The following is a 26235-nucleotide window of genomic DNA, read 5'->3' as shown; positions in this document are numbered from 1 at the left end:
GGTGAAAAGTCTGTGCGTCTCTGGTGGAAGAGGACAAATTCTCTGTTGTTAGGTACCTTTCGACCAGGTCTACAAGTTTGTCTGCGGTTTCCAGACCACCATGGTTCACCCATTTCTGCAGGAAGAGACCTAAGAAATTTGTCCATGACTACTCGCTCCAAAATTTATGGTCCGGACAGAGTTTCTGGTTGCAGCCATTTCCTAGACAAATGGATGAGGTCATACATCTGCGACTGAGGTGGCTTCCTCTGCTGATAACTCCAATTGTGGACCCGCTGTGCACGGACATCCAGGGTTACACCGAAACGTGCCAATATTTCCTCTTTCAATCGAACATAGTTTTTTGCGTCTGCAAGCTCCAAATCAAAATATGCCTTTTGGGCTTCTCCAGATAATAGGGGGGCCACTAGTCCAGCCCACTGGTCTTTTAGGCCAACTCTCTCTTCCTGCTGCTCTCTCAAACGTGGTCAGAAACATCTCAGGTTCCTCATCTGCAGTCATCTTTGGCAATAAGTGTCGTACCTGAAAAGTCGGTATGTTACTGGCCTGACTCCCAGCCTCGGTCTGCTGTCTCTGAAGCTGTTTCACGATGGCCTCCATTTGCTGCTGGTGTCTCTGTTCCAAGCCTGCAATGCTCCACTGCAAACCTGCATTCGTCTGTTGTTGATTTGCATTTGCTAAAGCCAGCTGTTTCAGTATCTCCTCCATTTTGGGTTTACTTTAACTGCCCACATTCTCCACCATGTGTAAGGGGTTAGCTCGGTAGCGGGGTGTGTGACCCCTTGGATGGGTTCACCACACACTGAATTTATACAGACAGGCAGTCGAAGACGGTTGAAAACAAAGATTTCGGTTTATTCTTCCATCTTGCTGTAAACAAGTGCAAGCATCCAAACAGCATAAGCAAAATTAAACATAAAATAAACCCAGGCTACTTGGGGCGTCTATCTTCACCACACAGGAACCTATCTATGGAGTCTGGCACAGCTTAGTGCTGGGCAGACACTGCTGGTCATACAGCAGAAAAACAGTAATCTTTTGATTTTTATCACACAGAAAATTGAATCTCCTCCTCACCTCCTCAGAAGACTTTCAGTACACTGCTCTCCTTCCTCACAAAGCCTCAGGATGCAGCAATTCAGTGGTAATCCTCTGGATTACTTATAGAGGCCTCAATTGCCTCATTCTGAACAGCTGAAGTCTTCCAACGCCCTTAAACCTTTTTCTGGCTACATCTGCAGCCAACACCTAATAACAATTGGTGTATTGTCTAAACCAGGCACAAATGTATCTCCCGTCTGTGACAACACCCATAGATTTACCTGACTTCCTGTCACAGTGTGTACTGCCTTTGTCCTCTGCAGTTTTCACCTAAAAGTACGTAGTGTGTGTACTGCCTTTTTCCTCTGCAGTTTGCACCTAAAGCTACTTGGTGTGTACTGCTGTGTCCTCTGCAGATTGCACCTAAAGCTACGTTGTGTGTACTGCCCGTGTCCTCTGCAGTGTGCACCTAAAGCTACGTTGTGTGTGTACTGTCTGTGTCTGTGCTATTTTTCGCAATGATTTTCATCCATATTGCAGGGACCAGACATTACATTAAAGCCGCAAGCAGTTTTAAATTACTTTTTTCTTATAGTAATCTCATTTTGTGCAGGGACAGTTCTAAACACGTGCCACTTCACAGGCATACTATAGACACCCAGCAGGTATAATATTTAAAGGAATTTTTCATTTTTTTTATTTTTTATTTAAGCATCATTAAAATCACTGCTCCAGAAAAAACTACTGTTTTTAAAACTTTTTTTCCACTGATACATGTTCCCTGGGGCAAGACCCGGGTTCTCAAGAACGTTTTACGACAATACCTTGCATAGTAGGCTTTAAAATTAGCACTTTTGAATTCGAACGTTCGAGTCTCATAGACGTCAATGGGGTTCTAAATGCGCACGAACGGTCGGTCCGTTTGAAGGTTCAGGTGCGAACTGAACGGGGGGGGGGGTGCGGCTCATCCCTACTGTTGTTACTGTAGTTGTAAAGGTTTGTTTTTTATTTTCTAAATAGGTTCCTTTAAGCTAGTGCATTGTTTGTTCACTTACCTTTTCCTTCGTTTTCCCTTCTAAATGTTTTTTTTCTTTGTTTTCTTCGTCTGAATTTCTCACTTCCTGTTCCTCCTCAGTAAGGTGTTCAGTAAGCTGTTCTGGCTGACTAACCACTGCTCGGATGATGAGGGCAAGCTTACTGAGGAGAAACAGGAAGTGAGAAATTCAAACAAAGAAACAAAACATTTAGAAGGGAAATCGAAGGAAAGGGTAAATGAACCAACAATGCACTAGCTTAAAGGAACTAATTTGGAAAATAAAAAAAATAACCTTTACAACCCCTTTAACCCTTAAGCATTAGCCAAAAACTTCCATAGTATTTATTTTGTACAACTTTTACAGAGCACTACCCTAAGATTTAGAGGTTTAAATTTAAATGGTTGCCGTGGGTTATTTCATTAAGCAACTTTCTGTCTGTCTGGCCTAGGTCACTTTTGTCCACTAATGTTACTAATTACCCCAAGTTAATACATAAACATTGTACTGACATCTTCCTACTTTTTTTCAATTTATATCTCATTTGACTTTAAAACAATGGGCTCCAAACTGCGGCCAGCAAGCTAGATGTGGCAGTTTGCTTATCTATATCCAGCCCTTTGGACACTATTACCTCCTACTGATACAAGGCACTATTCCTCCCTCTGCACCAACAATCTGACACCATTGATGGCGCATTATTCCTTCCATGAACAACAAAGATGGAGCACTAATTATCTCACTGACACCAACGCTAGACCACTATTCCTCCCACTTAATCCTAAAATGAGGTACTATTCCTCCCACTTAATCCTAAAATGAGGCACTATTCCTCCCACTTAATCCAATGATGTGACACCATTCCTCCCACTAGCACCAATGATGGAGCACTATTCCTCCCCCTGACACCAGCATTGAGGCACTATTCTCCCCACTGACAACAATGGGGGGACTACTCTTCCCACTAATACTAATGATGGAGCACTATTCCTCCTCCTTACCACAGGGGTGCTGTGTAATTGTTTACTCCCGCTGACCACCAAGCCTGAGGCATTATTTATTCCCACTGCCGACAGTCTGGACCTGCTAAACTCTAAACTGGCCCTTTGTTTAGAAAGTTTGGAGACCCTTGCTTTAAAGGATTCACCTATAGGATCATGTTACATGTTACACCCATATTTAAGTTGTAACATGTAACATGCTCTTATTCACGGCCTACCACCGCCGGAGCCCCCCTCCTTGAGACAGCGGGTGTGGGTCCCTCTTCCCAAACCTGCTGTCACATTTTGAAAATGGCACAGCTGTGCAGAGCTCTGTCCGTACAACGCAGTCATTAATTCACAACAATCTGTGAATGAATGAACTACAAGTTCCGCTGCTGGTAGCATGGCAGATGGACTTGTCGTTTTAATGAACTATCAGCACACTCATAGTCTATTCACACTGCCTACAACTCTGTAACTAAATGTTCATACAGCGATATGGGCAACAGCGCTGCAAGAGCCAGACTGATCGTGGGTGCAATGCTCTGCAGGCTCCTGTGAAGAAAAATAATAAATTACAAAAATATGTGCATTTATCATTTCTTTCAAAGGGTGGACTTAATCCTTAAGTATTAAAGAATCTCCACAACTTTCTGCCTATAGGGATTAATGAGACCTACAGGGGTCCTGCTGTGTGCATGTGCAGTTGTCTGTTCTGATAAAACTGTTCTGATAAGCACAATGCAAAAACATGCATTTTGTTCTCAGGTGATTTTTTTATGCACCTGGCTACATCTGCACTAGTGCAAAATTTTGGCTAAATCTTTAGACCAAATTGGGTAGTGAGACACTGATGCGGAGAAGGTACGAGAGAAGCCTGACCCCCTTTTTGTTTAAATGTAACATAAGAATAATTAGGGGTGAACCCAATGTTGCTTGGTTCGGTTCAAGGTGAGTTTGGCCAGCTTATCTCCAGGTTTTCTGGGACTTTAAATAATTTGTTTAGACCAAGATGGCCCAAATGAGCTATTACATTGACTAAGTTCTGCACAAGCTTCCTCTGATTGATGAGTATGACATCATAAGCCTGCCTCTCTGCCTCAGCCAATTAGAGGAAGCTTTGTTGGGAAGTCTCTATATCACAGCAGGGACCCAGTACTGTGTACTGTATGTAGCTATATTCATATGTAGCAATACACACAGTGACATACAACCAGTGCAGCACTTGGTGAAGGAAATAGTTGGTTTGGACCAGCTTAGTTCAAACAAACTATTTTGAGGCACAGAAAACCCAGAGATCAGCTTTAAGGGGGATGTAAACTTACACATATATCTGTAGTGTGTTCTTATCTCTCTCCAAAGCCCTAAGTCCTGTGTCTTTCTGCTGCTCCGTTCTTCTGTTATCAGCATAACGTCTGACAAGTTTTCAGACAACCAAGATAAAATCAGCCTGAAATTTGTGTTGGGGTGGGTGCTATAAATAGATTGGCAGAGAGCTGGTTTATTTACAGCACAGCTCTGTGCATACCTTCCTTCCTCTGCCTATGTGGAGTGGGGGTGTGTGCCTTTCCTCCAATCAGCTGTCACACAGTGAAAGCCAAGAATCCACTCCCAGTGGTGGAACAGAAAGAAAAAAATTCTAACACAATGTGCACTTTCTAAATAACATTGCAAGTTGAAGACAGCAGATATATATGTAAAACGTATGTAGGGAGATGTGTTCCATCTCTGTGTATCATCTGAGGCTGTTTACTTCACTGGGTATATGTGAGGGTTTACATCCACTTTAAGTCCACTGGGAGCTTGAAAATTAGTAATGGCTGTTTCTTAGGCTAATAGGTATGTGATTGTAAAACACGTGGCATGGGAAGCTGGGTACTGGCCTGGGGATGCTCTAAATCTACCTGAGAAGTGGAGCATCTGTACAATGTATAAAGCCTACCACACCAAAACTGACATTTACAAAGAATAAATGCTTTTTAAATTGCTGGTAAATGACAGCTTTAGCCACTTCCTCCTGTTTGTAAATTATGCTGCTGGGGGTTTTCTTCATATAGGGCTCATTCACACCAGAATGCAGTGTGAGACACAATGCTCGAAATGCACTGGGTGTGTGATCTGCTGCGGGTGCCAATGTACTCCTAACAACATCCCAAATGCAGATCGCAAATGCAGTCCATTTGTTTGCAGCAGAACACTTACTCACACAATACCATGTGATGTGGTGCAGGGTGTTTTTAAAAGTAGTGCATGAACTACCTTTGGTGTGATCTAGTGCGATTCAAATGAATGGGCTGAAAATTGCACCACACTGAATTGCACAATAATCGCACAGGAACACAGACTTCCAAGTGTGAATCAACTTTTATACCAGGCCCTTATCCTAGATATCCTAGATATGAGTCTTGTGTAGATCTAAATTGGGAACTCCACACAAAAAAATGGCACGTGGTTCCTTCTAAAAATACATACCAGATCCTTATCCTTAACCACTTCAGCCCCGGACCATTTTTTAAATTTTTATTTTTATTTTTACATACTGGCACCAGAGCAGAAGAGCATCACCATATGACACAGTACTGCTCTGGGGAGGTGATCAGGATTGACACCTGAAAAATATTTTTTTTTTTCAATTTTATTTCTATTTAAAAAAAAAATACATACTGTCACCAGAGCAGTACAGTGTCATCATAGTGAAGATTTTTTTTTATACTATACTGTGACTGCTTATTAGTGATAATCATTGTATATTTGTACTTTGTGAATGGCATCCATTCATTTCCCTTTGTGTACTATTGTGATAGCTGTGATTAGCCACATGGTACAGGTCCACTGTAATTGACCTTGTACCTTGTGATCACTGTGACCAATCACAGAGACCATCACAATAGTACACAATGACTTTGAACGAAAACCATTGTTTACAACTGACATGTTACCGCTGTGGTACCACATGGTACATGGTACCAGGGCTAGCCCAGTATAATGACCTGTGTCCTCCTGACACAGCAGGTCACAGATCTTGTTGCTGCGCAGCCCCATGGCGGTATTTTATGACGTTAACCCAGAATAGTAGTGCTCCCGCACAGCTGTTTTCTTAGGTGGTTAAAACATTATTAAAAAGTTTTCGATATGTAAATCCATTGTCAATTGTCAGTGTCCAGCAAAGCTTTCCTAATGACCATTGGCAGGATGCTGTCATAAATAATAGTAGTAGTAATACTACTACTATGCATGATGTTCGGTTCCTGCTGAATGAGCAGAACGTCTAGCATTCGGTCAGACGTCTGAACAGGCACAGTTTGGTCTAAACCTGTGTTTGGAATAAACCTTGAGCTCATCCCTAATATTAGTGGAAGTCCAAAATACCCACAACACTCTCCGCACTACTGAAAATGTAGAGAGTATGTAAACTTTAATGCCGTGTACACACGGTTGGAATTTCGACAACAAATGTTCGATGTGAGCTTGTTGTCGGAAAACATTGTCATCGAACATTTACTGTCGGAATTTCCGACAACAAAAGTTTAAGAGGTGGTTCTCAATTTTTTTTTTGTTTGTTGAAATTCTGATCGTGTGTAGCCAATTCCGCCGCACAAAAATCCATGCATGCTCAGAATCAAGCAGAAGAGCCACACTGCCCATTGAACTTAATTTTTCTCGGCTCGTCTTACGTGTTGTACGTCACTGCGTTCTTGATGTTTGGAATTTCCGACAACATTTGTGTGACCCTGTGTATGCAACACAAGTTTGAGCCAACATTGCGTTGGAAAAAAATCCACGGTTTTGTTGTCAGAATGTTCGATCGTGTGTACGTGGCATAACAATGAATATACCTTATTTGCTCCATTTCTAGTCTTAGTATAGATACACTTTAACATTACTTTCATATGAAAGAAAAAAAATATCATGCAGTAGATCATTTGAAATTAAATGTTGCTTTGCTATTTGATGTGAAAAAAATACCTCTGTTTTCAGTTTCATCAGTGTACTGACCTGATAACTAGAACATGATGACTCCTTAAAAGTTGTGCTCATACTGTAATAGACATTTAGATTTTTTAATGATAAGCAGTCATTCTCATTGATAACAGCTCTTGTCTATCTGTTTTCAGTCATGATGACAAACTATCGTGTTTGATGATTTCCATTTTATAAATTGTTAATAATGGTATTTGTACATAAAATGAAGTGACTGTTGTTTTGTCAGACAGGAATAAAAATAGTCCTCTCTACACCCAGCCTGAGGCCTTGTACTCACGACCGGATCTGTGCGCTGGAAACTGTCTGCCCGACAGTTTCCGGCGTACAAGGCTGATTTGTGTTTTGTTCCGCTGGCGTGTACACACCAGCGGACCAAATTCCCGTCGTACCGGAACGCGTGCACGTAAACTACGTACGACGTCACTATAAAGGGGAAGACCAAAGTTAATGGCGCCGCCCTCTGTTCCTCTTTTGCTAGTTACGGGTTTGCTCGTGTTAGTGAAGGTTTGGTTAGAGCTGATTCGCGCTTCTCGGTCTCCAGGCTTTGACAGCGTGTATTCACGGGTTCAGTGCGTGTGCTTGCGGTAACGTAGTTGTCATTCGGCTATAGGCAAGCAGGTTGTTTCTGCTTTAGCAGTTGCATCCTGTGCGCTCGTATCTGTTTGTCACGCGTTTGTCGCAGGTAGTGCTGGATTTGCGAGTGCTTTCTGTTTCAGTGTGTTCTTGACTGACCAGCCGGCCGGTTTGAAGCCATGATGGAGCAGCAGCGTCAATTTTCGCGAGTTGGTGCTGTTTATGGGATGGCTGCTGGATATGTTCATTTGTCCAGTACTTTGGCCAGAAACAGGGGGCGGAGGCGTTTCTGGACCAAGAATTGGTTGCGCCAGCGTGACCAGTTCTCACATATGCCTCTGCTTAGGGAACTCCAGGAGAATAATCCTAATGACTTTAGGAATTTTCTCCGCATGACGGACCCCGTATTCAACAGTCTGCTGGAACTTCTGTCCCCCTATATCACGAGGCAGGACACTGTGATGCGCCAAGCCATCACGGCCGAGCAGAGGCTTATTGCCACGTTGCGGTACCTGGCGACTGGGAGGAGCCTGCAGGACCTCAAGTTCTCGACAGGCATCTCTCCGCAGGCGCTTGGGGTCATCATACCGGACACGTGTGCTGCCATCATCAAAGTTATGCATGAGGAGTATATTAAGGTAAGTTTCCTGGCTCTAATAATGTGGCCAACTAACTTTATTTTTATTTTCCCAGATATGCTGTGTGTTTAACTAACGTTACCTTTTCTCCCTATGCATGTTGATATAAGCTTTACATGTTTTATTCTTGGCCTACCTGCATATTTGTCCCTTACCCAATATTAACCTGTCCAGCATGCTATCCTAGGGACAAACCCACCTTGCCATTTTTTCAAACAGGACTTTTTGGTTTTTGTGTCCCCCCCCCCCCTTCAAACTTTTATTGTCCCCATCAGAGGGCTGTGGAGTCTCTTAATGAAGTGGCCCTATATATTTTATTTCCCAAATTCTCCATGCACATTTTTCTAATGCAATTTTAATACTGTGAACTGTCACAAGGATGCTTGTAGGATGTTTTTGTTACAAAGTACTAAATCTCTATTTTTGTTTGTCCCCACAGCTACCCTCCACACCACAGGAATGGCAGTCTGTGGCTTCCCAATTTGCCCAGCGGTGGGATTTTCCAAACTGCGGTGGAGCAATAGATGGGAAACACGTCCGCATTGTGCCCCCACCCTGCTCGGGGTCCTACTATTATAATTACAAGGGTTATCATAGTATTGTGTTGATGGCGGTGGTATCGGCACAGTATGAGTTTCTATATGTGGACGTGGGGAAGAACGGCCGGATGTCTGATGGGGGAGTGTTCGCACGGACTGATTTCTATGATCGTCTCCAAGCTGGTGGTCTGGCATTGCCACCAGATGAAGATAATGTGGAAGGACTTCCGTTTGTGTTCCTAGCGGACGAGGCTTTCGGGCTTGGTCCTCACCTCATGCGGCCTTTTCCCCAGAGGACCCTCACCTCAGAGAGGAGTGTGTTTAATTTTCGGTTGGGCAGGGCTCGGAGGGTAGTCGAGAATGCCTTTGGGATACTCACCAACCGGTTCCGCCTGTTCAGGACATCGATACATCTGGCGGAATATAAATTGGACACCGTTGTATTTGCCTGCTGCATTTTGCACAACTTTTTACGCAGGCACTCCCAGACGTACCTACCCGACATCGGTTCTGAGGCAAGACTACCCTCAGATCCCCTTCCCGGGCTGGACACTGGTCGCGCTGGCTTGGCCCCCCAATCAGCTCGTGAGGTACGCGACAAATATGTTGAGTACTTCATGGGTCGGGGGGCCATTGCTATGCCAGATCATATTTCTTTCTAATTCGGCCCCCAAAGAAAGGAATATTCTAAAAAATAATAAATAATTAGACCATTGGACTTTATACAGTTGTTTGTCATTAATGCTTTTTCTCTTTTTCTGTCTTCCTGGTTCTCTAACTAACTTCTTCAATTGTAATGCATAATTGATTTCTCCACTTTTAGTAACTAACCACATTTTGCACAGTATTCACTCATCTACAAACAGGGTATTGAGTCTAGAAATAAGAAGCAACTCCATTTGTAAATTTTGAGGTCAAGTATTTTAATTTTTGCTTGTTCATGACCCCAAAAATTATTTTATAGTTTTTTCATTACTCCCTGCTTTTGTACTTAGGAGTCTACAAAATTTTTTGAAAATTTTTTTTTTTTCAGGTAATTCAACCAAAAATATTATGCAGATTATACATTTATTAACAAGTTCACTTTTTTTTTTATCAAATATAGTTAGATTTATTGTTTACATATATATATATATATATATATATATATAGAGATTATTTTTGGTGGGGTGTTTACCGCCTTAATTTTTTTTTTTGTGCATATTTTTAATGCACAAAAAACAATAATTTTTTAACCATTTTTTTTTTTTTGGTGTGTTTTTCTAAAAGTAAATTTTTAGGTGAGATTTTGGAGTCAAATCTCTACTTCACTAAATTCAGTGATTAGAGAGATTTATAATTCTATATATATATATTTTAAATTTTTTGGCGTTGTTTATTCTTTATGGTCTAAACTTTATAGTATCCCAAAATGTTCAACATGGTCAAAAAGTAACAAAATCCAATTCCAAAAATATAAAAACTCACAACAGCAGTCAGTCATGGTGTGCTTTCACACTGGAACACGCCAAAATTGGAAGATACACACATTCAGTGCAAACTCGCCAAATGTCATTGGTTCAACAGACAAATGGCCACATGTGCTATCTGACATCATGGGTGATCAATGTCTGTGTTCTGTGGGAGCAAACCCTTCCTCTCAACTACTTGAGGATGGAGGAGGGGGTTGGACCCACAAAGCACAGACATTAGATATTCTGTGATGGCAGATAGCACATGTTGGCACACTGTGTGTGTATCTTCAAATTTTGGCGTATTCATTATTCAAACTGTGAAAATGTTTGTGGGGGCGGGGGATGGGCGGGGGGTGTTTCAGTCTTTGACACGGCCCATCATGTCAATAATGTTTTTAAAATTAGATTCGATGACCATCATTCTTTGCCGCATATTGTCCATTTCCGTGCTGCATTCCAAAAGGACATTTGTTACATTCTGTTCCATGAGAAACATCCTTTCACGCATATTGTGCATTTCAGTGCTGCACTCCATTACCTGCTGAATAATTATAGCAGCACTTGCACGTGAAAATATTGGCACACCATCCTCCTCCCCTAAAAAAAAAATTAAAAATGGCATTTACAACATTATTTTTCGATGAGGCCTATCTACATATGTTTTTTTGAATCAAGCTAGGGTGACACTGACCTGATGGGCTTCTCCTTTCCACCTCTTCGACATCTTCTATCACTCCTCCTTCTTCCACCACCTCCCCATCATCTTCTATCACTCCTCCTTCTTCCACCACTTCCCCATCATCTTGGACTCCTCCTTCATCCATCAATCCACCTTCTTTCAATTCGCCAAATTGTTCTTCCGCCACTTGCCCTTCATCTGCTATAACTTCTAAGTCCAAAATTACTTCTTCCTCCTCTCTTCCTTCCTCCTTTCTTCCTTCCTCCTCTCCTTCCACATCCTCCTCTCCTTCCACATCCTCTTCTCCTTCCACATCCTCTTCTCCTTCCACATCCTCTTCTCCTTCCACATCCTCTTCTCCTTCCACATCCTCTTCTCCTTCCACATCCTCCTCCTCCTCCACATGTTGAGATGGCAGATTTTGGCCTTGTCTGGCCCTCTCTGCCTCCTCCAAATGCTGGCGACTTCTTTCCCCTGAAATAAACCAAAAAAAATGTAGACTCATCAGCACACAGATATTGGAGAGCATAAATCGCACACATTGCTTAGAAGATGCTTTCATTTAGTTACTTTTATCTTTCACCAAACCTACATTTTGCAATTACTTCTATATGGCAAGCTCTGATCCTGCCCCTTTTTAGCAAAGTGACACACATGGATGTCCCCCCTAAACTGTATTTCTGGGAGACCCTACCAAAACCCATTTTTGATTTGGGGAGACACAGGTGCTCTGCATTGCAGATGTGAAAACATCTGCTTTATTACCACTGTTTTTAGAATGAATCCTGTTTGCCTTTCCCATTCTCATACTTTTTTTTTCTAGAACTAGCTTTTACACAATGTTTACAAACAAAGTTTTTGGCCAGTGAGCCATGTCCAGGTGTGTTGTTCCTGGAATAACCGAGCCTTTCTGAGAAACTATGTGATGTTACGTTGTTTACTAAGAACACTATTTGTAAATATGTAGTTATTTATGTCCTAAAAAATAAATGACAACATGTCTTTAAAATTACAAGCAGGCCAAGGAGGCAGATGGTGAAATATACATGGCAACACATTATTGCAGACAATCACCCCCCCCCCCAACCCCAATATATATTTACTTACTTTTACGCAGAATTTTAAGTATTTTCTTCATCTGATGTGGCTCCCTCAATTTTAAGTCTGACCATCGTTTCCTCAGCTGTTCCTTGGACCTGGTGATCCCAAACATCCTCTGCATTCTCCTCGCCACCTTGTCCATAATATGTGCCTTTCGGCGGTTAGGGGTCTTGTATGGCCCTAATTCACCATCATAGTCCTTCTTTCGCATGATGTAAACTAACTCCACCATTTCCTGGAACCGCATATTAGTGGCTTTATATCTTCTTTGCCTTGATCGGGACGTCCCTGCCTCTGTCCCTTCACTTGTGGCATGAGAGCATCGTGCCCGCTCGTGTGACATCGCCATCTTTCCTTTCCCACAGAGATTATGGGCGTGGAAAAGATGAATTCTTACGCCATGGGCGGAGAAGAGGGCGGCGTTTAATACATACGCGGAGTGTAGAGAATGCAAACAACGTGTTTACGTCGGTTACGCGGAGAATCTTCGAGCGCATCCAGAACATACACAGTTAACGCCATATTTCCTAAACTCATTGATTAGGGGCCTCGCAAAGGTGACGAGGGCGGGGTTTAATAAATACGCGGAGTGTTTAAAAGGTTTACGCCGTGATTACGCATCTTACGCGGTAATTAGGCGAGCGTGAGAAACGAGGAGCGAGAGACAGGAAGGTAAGGAAATTAAAAATGTGATCAGCAGAGGCCTTGAAAATGTAGACACATGGGATGGGGGTTTGGGCTGTTGGTTGCACCCTTTTTAAGCTATTCTGTCTATGGGGTACCACAATGTTATTTTGGTTTCCAAATACTTTTGGACACCTCACAAAATAGAGATGTGAACAATGCTGTACCTCATTGACAAGTTTTTGAATGGTGTATTCAGATCAGGCAAAGTATTGTTCAAGTGTTGGTTGTACAGAGGTCATTAGGAAGTGTCTTTTATGTCATCCATTGTCAGGGGCATGAGATTTACACATGAAAGAGTGCCTAGATGAAAACTGTCATTTGTAAGCATTGTTTATTTTTCTATATTTAAAATATTTACTGCAATGTGAACAATGGCTCTGCATCTAGCAAATCAATGTTTGGTACAAGCAATGCGGCCGAGCTGCCAATCATTGTTTAAACAAGAGAGACTGTGTTTGTAATTAGATATAGGTAATAAATTTGAAGACACATATTAGATCAAGGTCAACGCTGATCCTTTGGAATATTTATTTTTCTGTGGTTTATGTTTTTGTAATCTAGACTCAAAAAGAAATATAATTTAGGAAAAATTACAATGGACCTCCTACAAAGCAAGGAATCTATAGAGGCCTTACTCCAAAAATATCAGGAGACGCCCATCCTGTGGAATTCCAAGCACTCTTTATATTGCAATAAAGAGGTACGAGCGGCAGCACTAGAAGAGCTAGCAAATTATATGCAAACTTGGGTGCCAGGATGCACTGCCAACATGGTGAAGGATAAACTTGCCAACCTCAGAAGCACATACAGGAGAGCATACAAAGCTAATAAAAGCAAAAAATCGGGAGCAGCAGCAAGACAAGCAAAGGAACCCAAACTGTGGTATTATAAACAGATGGCTTTTTTGCGGGACGAAATGGAAGGCAGGAAAACGATGTCCAGTCTTTCTTCCAACCTTTCCTCCATGCTACCTTCCAGCGGACCTTCCCCAGATGACCACAGCCCTGCAGAGTCGGAGGAAGAGGGCCTGGCTGACAGAGATGCAGATCTGCCACCCTTCGATGAGGAGGTATAGTAGTTTCCTCTATATTTCTGGCGTAAATAATTCTTGGTGGATTAATGATTAGATATTGTAAAAAAAAAACCAAGCTGGGAAAAAGCAAAAAAAAAGGTGTTCAGACAAATAGGTGTCAGAGATGACAACTGCAGGGGTCAGAAGTAGAGTGTATTCAAGTAATAATGAACAGAAAATACTAAACGAAAAACATGAAAATGAGTGTGGTTTTATTTAGCGAAATTGTAAAAAATGTCCTTTTTTTTCCACACAGGAAGAAGAGATCAGCCAGGAGGTGGCAGATCCTCAGGTGTCTGTCAGCCAGGAGGAGGCCGGGGTCAGTGGCAGCCAGGAGGAGGCCGGGGTCAGTGGCAGCCAGGAGGAGGCCGGGGTCAGTGGCAGCCAGGAGGAGGCTGGGCCCAGTGGCCTGCAGCAGGTCCACCCGGCCAGGAGAACCACCACCAGCCAGTCTTCTCCCCCCCAGGTGAGGCCATCAGGCCGAAGGAGGCAGTTGAGGCCTGTGGAGGAGGCAAGCCTCCGCATGATCCAGGAGGCAAGCGCCATCATGAGGGCCCCCCTCAACCCCACAGAGGCCTTCAGTGCCTCATTGGCCCATGATTTAAATGAAGGGGAGGAGGACCAGAGAAGACTGGCAAAGGCCCTGATGAACCAGGTCCTTTGGTGGATGCAGAGGGGCCTGCTGACCCCAGACACTGGGCTATGTGACCCGGCCCGGCTTGCGGAACACCATCCTCCTGCTGCCACATCAACCCCACCTGCAAGACCCCGTGTTCGATCCGCTGGAAGGCTGCCTGGAGGGAAGGCTGGAAAGAGGAGGAAACGTTGATTTTCTGCCTTCCATTTCCTTCCACATAAAGGACATCTTGTTTGTACTACCACAGTTTGGGTTCCTTTGTTTGTGTGCTGCTGCTTCATATTTTTGTGTTTGGCTCCTGAGGCTTGGAAGTTTATCCTTCACCATGTTGGAAATGCAAGTTTGCATATAGTTTGCTATCTATTCTAGTGCTGCCGTTCTTTTTATTTTTTGTGATGACATTTGCCTGAATAAAAGGCTTTTTGCTTTCATTTGAAAACATGTCTATTGTTTGTTATACTGTGGGGATTATTAGGCAGCAAACCTTTAAAAAATATACAATGGGTAATTTACAAAGGACACACTCCTTGGGGGGGGGACATTTGGTGTGCCAACATGGTTTAATATTCTCTAATGAAACACCAAAAAAAAAAAAAAAAAAAAAAAAAAATGAAAAAAACATGTAAAAAAATAATATTTTAAATGGTGACATAACTAGAAACAACAAAAAAAAAAAAAAAAATGCACATTCCTTTACAAAAATGACTACTATAAATTATGGAGGACCACCAACCAAAACACACGTCTGGCATAGAAAACATTATTAAAGGATTACATCACAAGCAAGAAATGTGACATTTCAGTATGGGACAACTCTATTGAAATTGCATCAGCAAGAGAACGGGGTTATTCTAGCAAGAGAAGAATTAATAAAACGAGGCTTGAAAATGTGGTTTAGTGCGCCTTTTTAAGACATTGTTCTCTTGCTAGAATAAAAGGTTTCTAATGACGAATGTGCCATATCCCAAACAAACGCGAGTTTTACCTGAACGAGCGCTCCCGTCTCCTCATTTGGACTGAGCATGCGCGGGGTTTTTGTACGCTGCTTTTGTGTACAGACGACCGAACATGTCTGACGGACACGATTCCAGCAGACTGTTTTAAAGCAAGACCAGGAAACAGTTGTTCGTTGGAAAACGGTCTGGCCGACGATTGTTTGCTGGAATTCTGTACGTTACTGCCTACACACGAACGAACATGTTTCAGCAGACATGTTTGGTCGTGAGTACGGGGCCTGAAAGTGGATGTAAACCCACTCTCATCCTTTCTAAACTACTGCCATAGTGCTGATCTATAAGGATATAAATGCCTCCTGCATGTATCCTTACCTGTCAAATGTCTCCCCTCTGTCTGTTATAAGAACTAAAAAACTGCAGATTCTGTGAGTGGGTCTGTTGTCTGGAGCTCGGTGGGCGGCATTGTGATGTCAGTAGACTCCCTGCCCACCTCTACAATCCCCTTGTCAACATGCATTTTCTCCTGTGTACTCCTGTGTATTCCAGGTTTACATCCACTTTATTGATAGTGGCAGCTTCTAGAAAAAGTAAATCTTAAATAAAGAAATATTGTATTTGTACATAGTAAGTAGGCATGGTAATTACATATGTTTGTTTCCATGTTTACCTGTAGGAAAATGGCATCTTGGACTGAATAAGGAGAGAAACAATGATTTTCATCACCACCCACTAAATCATGGATTTGATTATTTTTATGGAACAACAACAACACATTTGCGGGACTGCATACCAGGGAATGGAAGTGTTTTTGTCACTGGACTAGTCGAAATCATAAAAAAATTGTGTGCAATTGCTTGCCTTACCTTGGTAACCCTTATTTTTCTTAACTACACTGGACATGTTAAAACACCCTGGAGACTCTTCTTCTACTTTCTTTTGTGCATCATTATCTTTATGGGTCCCTTGATTTTCTACTTTTGGAACTTCCGTTACTTCAATTGTTTTTTGATGAAAAACTACCAGATTATCCAGCAACCGTTATTATATGAAAACCTTACACAAAAATTAACGAAAGAGGCTATGAGGTTTATATCCAGGTAAGATTAACTAATATTTTTTTAATACAAATATCACTTGACATTTTATATATGTGTAATATGTGGATGTACATGTTGAGATCTAGTAGAAAAATGATTGCCATAGGCAGAAATGGAATTACAGCAAAAGGACCAAACTGATGTCCCTATATATTTCCTACATCATTGCATGGGCCTAAAGCTGAGCCAGATAGAAAAAAAAACATGATGGAGGGCAGATCTGTAAATACTAGTAAGAAGATACATACCTACTAAAATTAAAGAAATATATAAACAGCCAGGGTGGGATTATAATCATTAACCTTTTATTTTCTACTTGGGGTCTGCTACAGAGTTTGTTGAACCTACTGAGTTCAAAAGTGAATGGTTAGATCAATGTAAAACATGAGTAGGGGGGAATTCTCCAAATGGCTTCACCTATTGTGATTGCAGCTGTAAAAGGTGAGATTGCCTCTCTTTGAGGAGAGAAATCTTTAAAAGTTCTTATCTACGTCTAGGGAAGCAAGTGTGGGGAAGTCTTTTCAATTGTTACCTAGACAGCAATGATAACCTATCAGAGGTAGTGACCCTTCCCTACTCTATGCATACCTAGAAGGAAAATGTTTGAACTTTAAAGTGACATTTCTCTTCATAGGGTAAGTGTACCTTAATAAAAAGTACTTACTCTCCTTCCCTAGCCCTCTTGACTTTAACTGCCCCCCCCTATTCTAACTTATTTGAGCAGAACAGCCGCAGCTTTCTTCAAAGCTGAAATCTTCTTCACCACAGGCTGGGCAGTAAACATCCATAGCAAACCCTACACAAGCACTGGTGGGGAGTTGAGAAGTTTAGATCAAGAAAACTAGTAGACATGTGCATTCGTTTCCGTCCGAATGCATTTTCATATGAATTTCAGGTATTTTCGTTATCGTTTTAACAAACGAAAACGAAAACCGAAAGATCAGACATAAACAAATGCTTTATTTTCGTTTTCGTTGCGGTCGAATGTGCCTAACCTTAACTCTATTAGTCCAATATTATTCTACATAAAGAAAAAAGATTTGACTTGAGGAGAAAAGATTCGACATTATAGAGACATGAAGAAGAGTCGACATAGAGAGAAAAGATTCAACATAGAGAGAAAAGATTCGACATAGAGAGAAAAGATTCGACATTATAGAGACATGAAGATTTGACGAAGTAGCTAAAAACATACGATCGCAGCAAGCGGACATTTATGGTGAAATGCTCTGCCCTTAGGCTATAGAAGAATTCTAATGTTGGTTGACTAGTAATAATAATTTAATAACTATAATTATTATAAGTCATACAACATTAGAATTCTTCTATAGCTTGTAGGCGGAACATTCGACCGGAAATGTATGATTGCGGTGTCGTACAGTTTCGTTGCTCCGTCGAATCTTCTTTTTTTTTTAAAGATTCCATCAAATCTTCTTTTTTTTTTTTTTTTTAAGATTCCGTCGAATCTTCTTAGAACATTCGACAGACACCATAAGCCTTCAATGACAGATTCGACCTTAATTAATTTGGATTTTCAGACTAATGCATTTTTTTAACGAAAAACAAAAAAAAAAAAAACGAATTTCAGGAGTAACTAAATAAATGTATTTTTTGGATGAAAACGAAATTCCGAAACAAAATATTTCAGTGTGAACATGTCTAAAAACTAGGCAGGGGTAAGTAAGTGTAGTCTATTAAAGTGGTTGTACACGTTGAAGGTTTTTTTTTATCTTAATGCATTCTCTGCACTGGGGTAAAAAAAAAAAAAACGATTGTCAGCCCTCTGCAGCGCCTCTCTCTCTCCTCACTGGATATGGAGGCAGCAGCTGTAGCCTTTGGAGGGAGGAGTAAAGAGGGAGAGAGGGGCAGGGCTGAGTCGTGTGTGTCAGTAGATGCACACAGCCCAGCTCAGGATCGAGCTTGCACATGTGCCATCATAGGAAGGTGCTTATTATTGTGGAACCTGGAAAAAGAGGAGGAGCCAAGAGCACAGGAGTGGGACCCAAGAAGAGGAGGATCCATTGCACAGAGCAGGTAAGTATGAAATGTTTGTTATTTAATTTTTTTTATTGGCATTTTTTAACTTTTCAATCACCTTAAAGCAAAGTTCCACCCAACTTTACTACTTGGTCTTAAATGAAAGACCACCCATCCACCCCTCGTTTTTGGATATACATTTTTTTTACCTTAGTAGTAAAAAGGAGAACTTTCATCCCAGCCTCACCGTGGGGAGGGACGTAATTTCCTCTTCTGGCTCTCCCTTTCCTCCTTGCCCCCCCACCTGCTGCCTTCTGGGACCTGTGTGTGTCCCAAAAGATGACGGGGCCATTCAGAAAGCGATACACGACTTGCGCATGCGCAGTAGCAAACCGGCTGTGAAGCCTGAAGGCTCCACTTCCAGTTTTTCTTAATTACAATTGCGGCACCTGCACCTGATCCAATGGACGGATCCACCTCGGGGAGCTGACATTGCGGGCTCCCTGGACAGGTAAGTGCCCTTATTAAAAGTCAGAAGCTACAGTGTTCGTAGATGCTGACTTAAGAAAAACTTTTTTTGAGGGTGGAACTCCACTTTAAGTATATTTACATTTTAATAGGTGCATGCTTTATTTGTATAGTCTGCTGAAATAAAGTTACACATATGGGCTTTAATGAATATAAATATACACATTTTAAATTAAAATAACAACAAACTATCACCCATTAGGATTAGAAGTCATATTTGGTCGATATTTGAATGTATTTTAATAAATCTACCATATCTTGTTGTAATTTGTATGCAAATATGATTAGCTTGGACCTAAAAATGTTGCAGAGATTCAAACTTTTATTTATTCAAGCTTTTATAAATAGGTCACCTCTTAGATTTATCAATTCAATTTGCTTTCAAGAGCAGACAGTTTATTTTTTCATTATCATTTACGTTATCAAACAAATAAGCAAAGCAATGTACAGAGACATCAGTCTGTACAACCCTGATGAAGATTCACACAGCTCAATGACCACTGGAATTAAATGAGCAATTTTCTCTGCCTGTTAATTGTAAATAGATTAAAGGTTTTTTTTTGGTTTTCTTTCTGCTGTCGCACAGAGAAGAAAAAGAAATCAATACACATTTCTTAAGCTGCTCAAACTTCAAACTTGGAATACATATTTAGAAAAAAAAAGTGCAAATATTTTGCACTGCATGTGAATAAAATTATTAAATAGCAGAAAAAAATCTTGATTGACAGGGGTTGGACTGGTGTAATTGCCTTACCATGTTCCATCCATTAATTTACTCACTAGGAGTTTTACAATAGTATAAAATGTGAATGGATAGTAATTAATGTACTTTAAATTTTAATACCTTCGTTGCTTAAGTCTTCCAAATAAATGGCCTAATTTGCAGGCACTTCAATTTTCATAAAGGTCAGGAAATGCCATGCTTAACCTTTAGAAATTAGCAAAGCATGTAGTTTGCACTTGTTCAGCTGAAAGAGGTGTTTTACTCAAAGTCAAAGGGCTTTATTTTCCAGTTATGAGAGGCTATTAAAGCTCATGGGCTATGGATAGACTGACTAATCATATTTTTAATACTGAAGCATTTAAATGAAATGTTTTGATATAAAACATAAAATTACAAGTCATTTTCAGACATGTGATGCCATATACAATATATACTTCAAACAAAGCAAAACTTACGTAGGCCATAAAAAAAAGAATACATTTTTGATTTGAAGACAAACTTCAGACAAACAGCTAAATACACAGATAATATAACCATGTGAGAAATGAGAAAGGAAGGCACTCACATTGCCACATCCGTAAATTTAGAGAGGAAACAAGAAAAAAGGATACTCAGAGAGTAACCATAGGCTCACAAGGGCTCACTGTACAAATTGTATCATTCTATCAGGGCTCAAGTACTTGATGGCGACTGTGGTAGGCAGCAGCAGATCCTGCAGGGCGGCAGCAAGGGACAGGAGACAGATGGAGACTGGTCGGAATGCGGGTAAAGTTCAAGTTCAAGGGACAGGCTGAGACAAGTCCGGGGAGTGAGCCAAGGTTCAGGGACAGGAGAGAGCAGCAGATCCGGGTCACAGGCCAAAGGTCAAGGTTGGGAGAAAACAGCGAAGTCAGAGGCAAGCCGAGGTCAAGTTCCGGGAGAGAGCTGAGTCGGGAGGAATTCCGGGTCAAAAGCACAAAGGAAGCAGCAACAGGAACACATACAAGCTGATGACAAACCAGCAACCTGTCTAAAGACAGGAGCTGGTTTAAATAGGGCGGTCATGCCTCTGATTGGCCCCAAGAAGGTGTGCGCCCGTGCACGCACCGGGCCGCCGCACCGCGCACGCGCACACGTCTAAGGCGCCCAGGTATGTGCCCAAGCGCAGATCTACTGCGCTTGCGCGCTGCACAGAGGCCAACAGCGCTGGGACCCTGACACATTCTGTATGATTTCTATCAAATGTTTAAACACTTTTGACTATACTATATATTTTTTCTACTACATTGTTTTCTATGCCTCTAAAGTCCGGCCTATGGTTACTCTCTGAGTACCCTTTTTTCCTGATAACCATGTGAGAGTTGTTTTCTTGGCAAGGTATTTGTATTTCTGTTTATCCAGTCCTGTGATTTACTCAGCTCTGCCACACCACACAGTCCTGTCTGGAAAGAACCAGATTTTTCTGTGCTGCATTTTTTCTTTTAAGTGGATGTAAACCGATTTTTTTCTTTTATATATTGCTGTCACAATGTAGAGTAAAAGATTTCCTATCATCTGTGGCCCAGTCTTGCCACACAGAGTTAATCCAGCTACAGTATGAGCAATCCTCTTTTATTGTTCAGTGAGATAAAACGGACTAACAGAGAAAAACCTTGGTCCGTTCCGCCCCCTTGCTGTGAGTGACAGGTTATTTACATATCTCATGCACTAGCTTGGAAACAGACATTATTTTTGAATTCCCACCCCCACTCCCTTTCTGGAGTCATGTTGTTAGTTTTCTGGATTTTGACTGTTTGGATGATAGTGATCATAGCAAAATTTAGTGTAAGGAATACACAGGAGAAAATACAAGTTGACAAGGGGAGTGTAGAGGAGGGCGGGGAGTCTACTGACATCACGACTTCACCCACCGAGCTCCAGACAACAGACCCACCCACAGAATCTGCAGTTTTTCAGTTCTTATAACAGACAGAGTGGAGACATTTGACAGGTAAGGATACATGCAAGAGGCCTGCATATACCTATAGATCAGCATTATGGCAGTAGTTTAGAAAGGATGAGTGTGGGTTTACATCCACTTTAATTTGCAATTTTTATTCCCACCCCCATCCTGTGACTGGATAGTGTAAGGAGATCAGCAGAATCATAATGAGCTCATCTCTCTTTCACTCTACTCTTTCCTCCTATCAGTCTATTATTTTGCATTGCAGCTCAACTGATTGATTCTTTGTGTTATCTCTTAATGCCGCGTACACACCATCACTTTATGTGATGAAAAAAAATTACGTTTTTAAAAACGTCACTTTAATTGACTGTGTGTGGGGGAAAACGTTGTTTTATGTCTTGTAAAAAACGACCAAAAAAAATTGAAGCATGCTTCAATTTTATGTGTCGTTTTTCAAAAGTGCACTTTTTACTTCACAGAAATTGACCGTGTGTAGCAAAAAACGTCGTTTTCTAAGACGTTTTTTCATCCACGCATGCCCAGAAGCTACTTATGAAGCAAGCTTCAATGGTAAACGTGGTGGAACGTAACCTCACTTTGCAAGAACATTGTGAGAAAACGATGGTGTGTAGGCAACTTCGTCTTTGAAAATTGAAGTTTCAAAAACGTCATTTTTTACTTCACAGAAAGTGTCGTTTTTTTTCATCACATAAAGTGATGGTGTGTACGCGGCATTAGAATCTGAGCTCTGCAGAGATTGCAAGAGGCTGACACCAGGACAAATTCACATATATACATTTATTGATGAATACATGTGTCTTTTATTCCTGCCTGGATTTGAGCTTTAATTTAAAATGTGGTTTTGTGCATTAGAGTAATATGTTTGTAATATTCAAAATAAAGTTTTGCTTGGAAGAAAAATAAAAACTTCCAGAAATTGTTTAGCCTTTTGCAAAAAGGGAAGCAAAATTTGTAGACTACAGATACAATAGTCATCTCTAGCCACAGGAATTCAACCCTGAATCCTCCCCCTTCTAATTTCTTTGATTGGAGGTCATTGCTCTCATCTACAATGAAGCATTTGCAACACTCATCATGAAGTAATTGATCTTAACAGCTCTGATGATTGGCTGGCAACCATTCAAGGTTATTACCTATATCATAGAGATAGAGAGGGTAAAAAAGGGGGAGGGGTATGCCTGTATATCAAAAATGATGTACAAGCAAATGTGAGGGACAACATCACTCATGGAGCAAGGGAGGAGGTGGAATCCTCATGGGTAGATCTACAAAGGGAGGAAACCAAGGAGAAAATAATACTGGGAGTATGCTATAGGCCCCCCTACCAAAGGGAGGAGTTCACAGTTTGGAATGGTGGCAAGGATGGGAAGTGTCATTATAATGGTGGATTTTAATTATTCAGACATAGACTGGGCGGAAGGATTCACACATTCGTCTAAAGCTTGCCATTTCCTAAATGTCTTGCAGGACAATTTCATGGGTCAGATCGTAAATGCCAATAACAAAAAACAAAGTGTTACTAGACCTAGTGATTACCAACAATGCAGACCTGATCACAAATGTGGAAATACGGGGCAAATTAGGAAACAGCGATCACAGGTCAATTAGTTTCAGTATAAATCACACAAATAAGAAACATGAGGGGAATACAAACACGTTGAATTTCAAAAGAGTCGACTTCCATAAACTACGCTCCTTGATAGAAGATATTAAATGTAATAAAATCTTAGGAACAAAGAACAGGAAAGGAGGAAAAATGGGTTTGCTTGTGGAGCATATTAAATAAGGGTATTAGCCACTGCATCCCAATGGGAAAAACATTTAAAAGAGCTAATAGATGTCTTGGGTGGCTTAACACCAATGTAAAAATGCATATAAAAGCAAAGGAAAAAAGGAAAAAGCCTTAAAAAAATACAAGGCTGAGGGGTCATCATCAGCATTCCAACTTTGCAAAGTATGCAAAAAGAAATCTAAGGGTGCAATCAGGGTGGCTAAGATAGAACACGAAAGGCACATAGCACAGGAGAGTAAAAAATTCCAAGAAATGCTTTAAGTATATAAATAGTACAAGGGGGAGGTCAGATCATGTTGGCCCCAAAAATAATGATGACGGGAATCTGGTTACAAAGGATGGAGAGATGGCAAAGGTATTGCATTTATTCTTCTCCTCAGTCTTCAGGAGGGAAACGAGGGCTTCAGTAACCAAAACTGCAAGGTTTATCCTCATGACACATCACAGGAAGCACCCTCATGGCTAACAGAGGATAGAATTCAGAATAGACTTAAAGTGTTTTGTACTGGGACCAATCCTATTTAATTTATTCATAAACAACCTGGGGGATGGGATAAACAGCTCAATCTCCATATTTGCGGACGATACTAAGCTAAGCAGGGCAATAACTTCTCCACTGGATGTGGAAACCTTGCAAGAAGATCTGAACAATTAATGGAGTGGGCAACTACATGACAAATGAGGTTTAATGTAAAACAATGTAAAATAATGCATATGAGTGGCAAAAAATGCCATGCCAGGTTGCTGCAAGCAAAGCCCAACAGAATATTGGCATGCATCAGAAAGGGTATTAACTCTAGAGATAAAATGATCATTCTCCCACTCTACAAGACTTTGGTTCAGCTGCACCTGGAGTATGCGTCCAGTTCTGGGCACCGGTCTTCAGGAAGGATGAGCTGAAAATGGAGATAGTCCAGAGAAGGGCAACAAAGCTAATAAAGGGACTGGAGGACTGTAATGCATTCAAGAATGAACTTTATGAATTTGGAGTAAAAAAGAAGTTGAGTTACATAGTTTCATTGTTACTCATGTTGAAAAAAGTCCATCTAGTTCAACCAATAAAATAACAAACCAAAAAAAAAAACACGCAATCCCATATACACAATCCTATACCCACAGTTGATCCAGAGGGAGGCTAAAACACCAGCAAAGCATGATCCAATTTACTACAGCAGGGGAAAAATTTGGATATTCCCTGGATCAACTTTACCTATAAATGTTAGTACCCAGTTATACTATATACATTTAGGAAAGAGTTACTGCCTTTTCTTTTAAAATCGGGTCAGAACCACCTCTGGTGAGAGTCTTTTCCACATTTTCATAGTTCTTAAGCCCTGTTCACACCCCCAGGATTCCCGGCGGTATAAAGTCTGCTGGGAATTCCGTCAGGAAAACTGCGGGGAGAGCTTTGGCTGGGAATCCCGGCCATGTGTTTTCTGGGCTTATTCTCCCTCGGCACTGCCTCGCAGTGTTTTCCCCTGGCAAGTGTAGTAAATCTGGTGAAAAAAAAGTCATGGGGGGGGGGGCCCGGGAAGGAGGAAATATATAACAAGCTCAGTTTTCGAAAGATTGAGATTGAGGAAGTGGTGTGACATCCATACCGATATTTCATTCAGTACGTTTGAGATCCATGAGGAGATCGAGGGGGTGAGTTGAGAAGTGGAGAGATAGATCTGGGAAGCCATGGGAGGTTATCAACTGGCCCAGGGAAAAGGTATAGAGTGAGAATAGGAGGGGCCCAAGGACGGAGCCTTGGGGTACCCCAATAGAAAGAGGAAGAGGAGCGGAGGAGATGTAGTTGTAAGTGACACTGAAAGTGCACTAATAGGTAGGAGGAGAATCAGGATAAAGCAGAATCATGGAGGCCAAGGGAGTGTTGTTTGCTGAGAAGGAGCAGGTGGTCAACTGTGTCAAAGGCAGCAGAGAGGTCTAAGAGGTATGAGTATGTAGTAATGGCCATTGATTTTAGCAGTTAGTAGTTCATTGGTGGGTTTTAATAGGGCAGTTTCAGTAGAATTTTGTAGGTGGAAGCCGAACTGTAGGGGGTCGAGGAGGTTTGTTCTGTGAGGTAGTGACTCATTCAGTGATGGACAATGCGTTCGATGAGCTTGGAGGCAAATGGGAGCAGGGAGATGGGTCTTAAGTTATTCAAACAGGTGGGGTCTACTGAGGGTTTTTAAAAGTATGGGGGTAACCATTGCATGTTTGAGTGGGGAAGGAAAGGTGCTGGAGGAGAGGGAGAGGTTGAAGATGTGGGTTAGGGAGTTTAGGATAGAGCGGGAAGGTGGTCGCAGTAATTGTGAAGGGACAGGGTCCAGGGGACAGGTAGTGAGGAGGGCCATGGAGAGGAGTTTATCAACTTCATCGGTGGTAACTGGGCAGAAGGAGGAGAGTATTGCGTGTGGTGTTGAACCGTGTGGTGTTGAACCTGATGTGTTGGGTAGGGGAGGAAGTTGAGTGCTGGATATCTACTTGCAAATTGAATTTTTGCCAGTCAGTAATTTGAAAACTTTTTCTGTAAACTGAAAGAGTTGCCTGATTGGAAGTCCAAATGACGGAGGCTCAGTTGGTGTGAAATAATCTTTTGAGATTTTTGTAGAACTCCCACCAGTCCCTAGTCATGAAGTTGGGATGGCTAGTAGCGAGACAGAATTACCCAGGGTTCATGGATGGCCATCTGCCAGCAAACTTTGTTTTTATCAGCTGTGTGTTTTTACTGGACTCATTTAACAACATGTTTTGTAATTGTGTTGGTGTGACCCACCATGATCCCCCTTTCAGAAAACATGTTGTA

At 41.5% G+C, this 26235-nt stretch overlaps 1 protein-coding gene across 2 annotated transcripts in view; it reads left to right on the top strand.

Annotated features, from left to right (window-relative positions):
- LOC120927460 (steryl-sulfatase-like) overlaps positions 1-26235 on the top strand; it is a 298126-nt gene that overhangs the window by 154810 nt on the left and 117081 nt on the right. For both annotated transcript variants that reach the window (XM_040338156.1, XM_040338155.1), the window contains one exon: positions 16052-16475. In XM_040338156.1, the coding sequence (XP_040194090.1) occupies positions 16052-16475 (424 nt within the window). The remainder of the gene's footprint in view (positions 1-16051; positions 16476-26235) is intronic.

Source organism: Rana temporaria, chromosome 2 (assembly GCF_905171775.1).
Source record: "Rana temporaria chromosome 2, aRanTem1.1, whole genome shotgun sequence".
Taxonomy (NCBI): Eukaryota; Metazoa; Chordata; class Amphibia; order Anura; family Ranidae; genus Rana; species Rana temporaria.
Note: the sequence above shows the minus strand (reverse complement) of the source record. Positions and strands in the feature narration are given on the sequence as shown.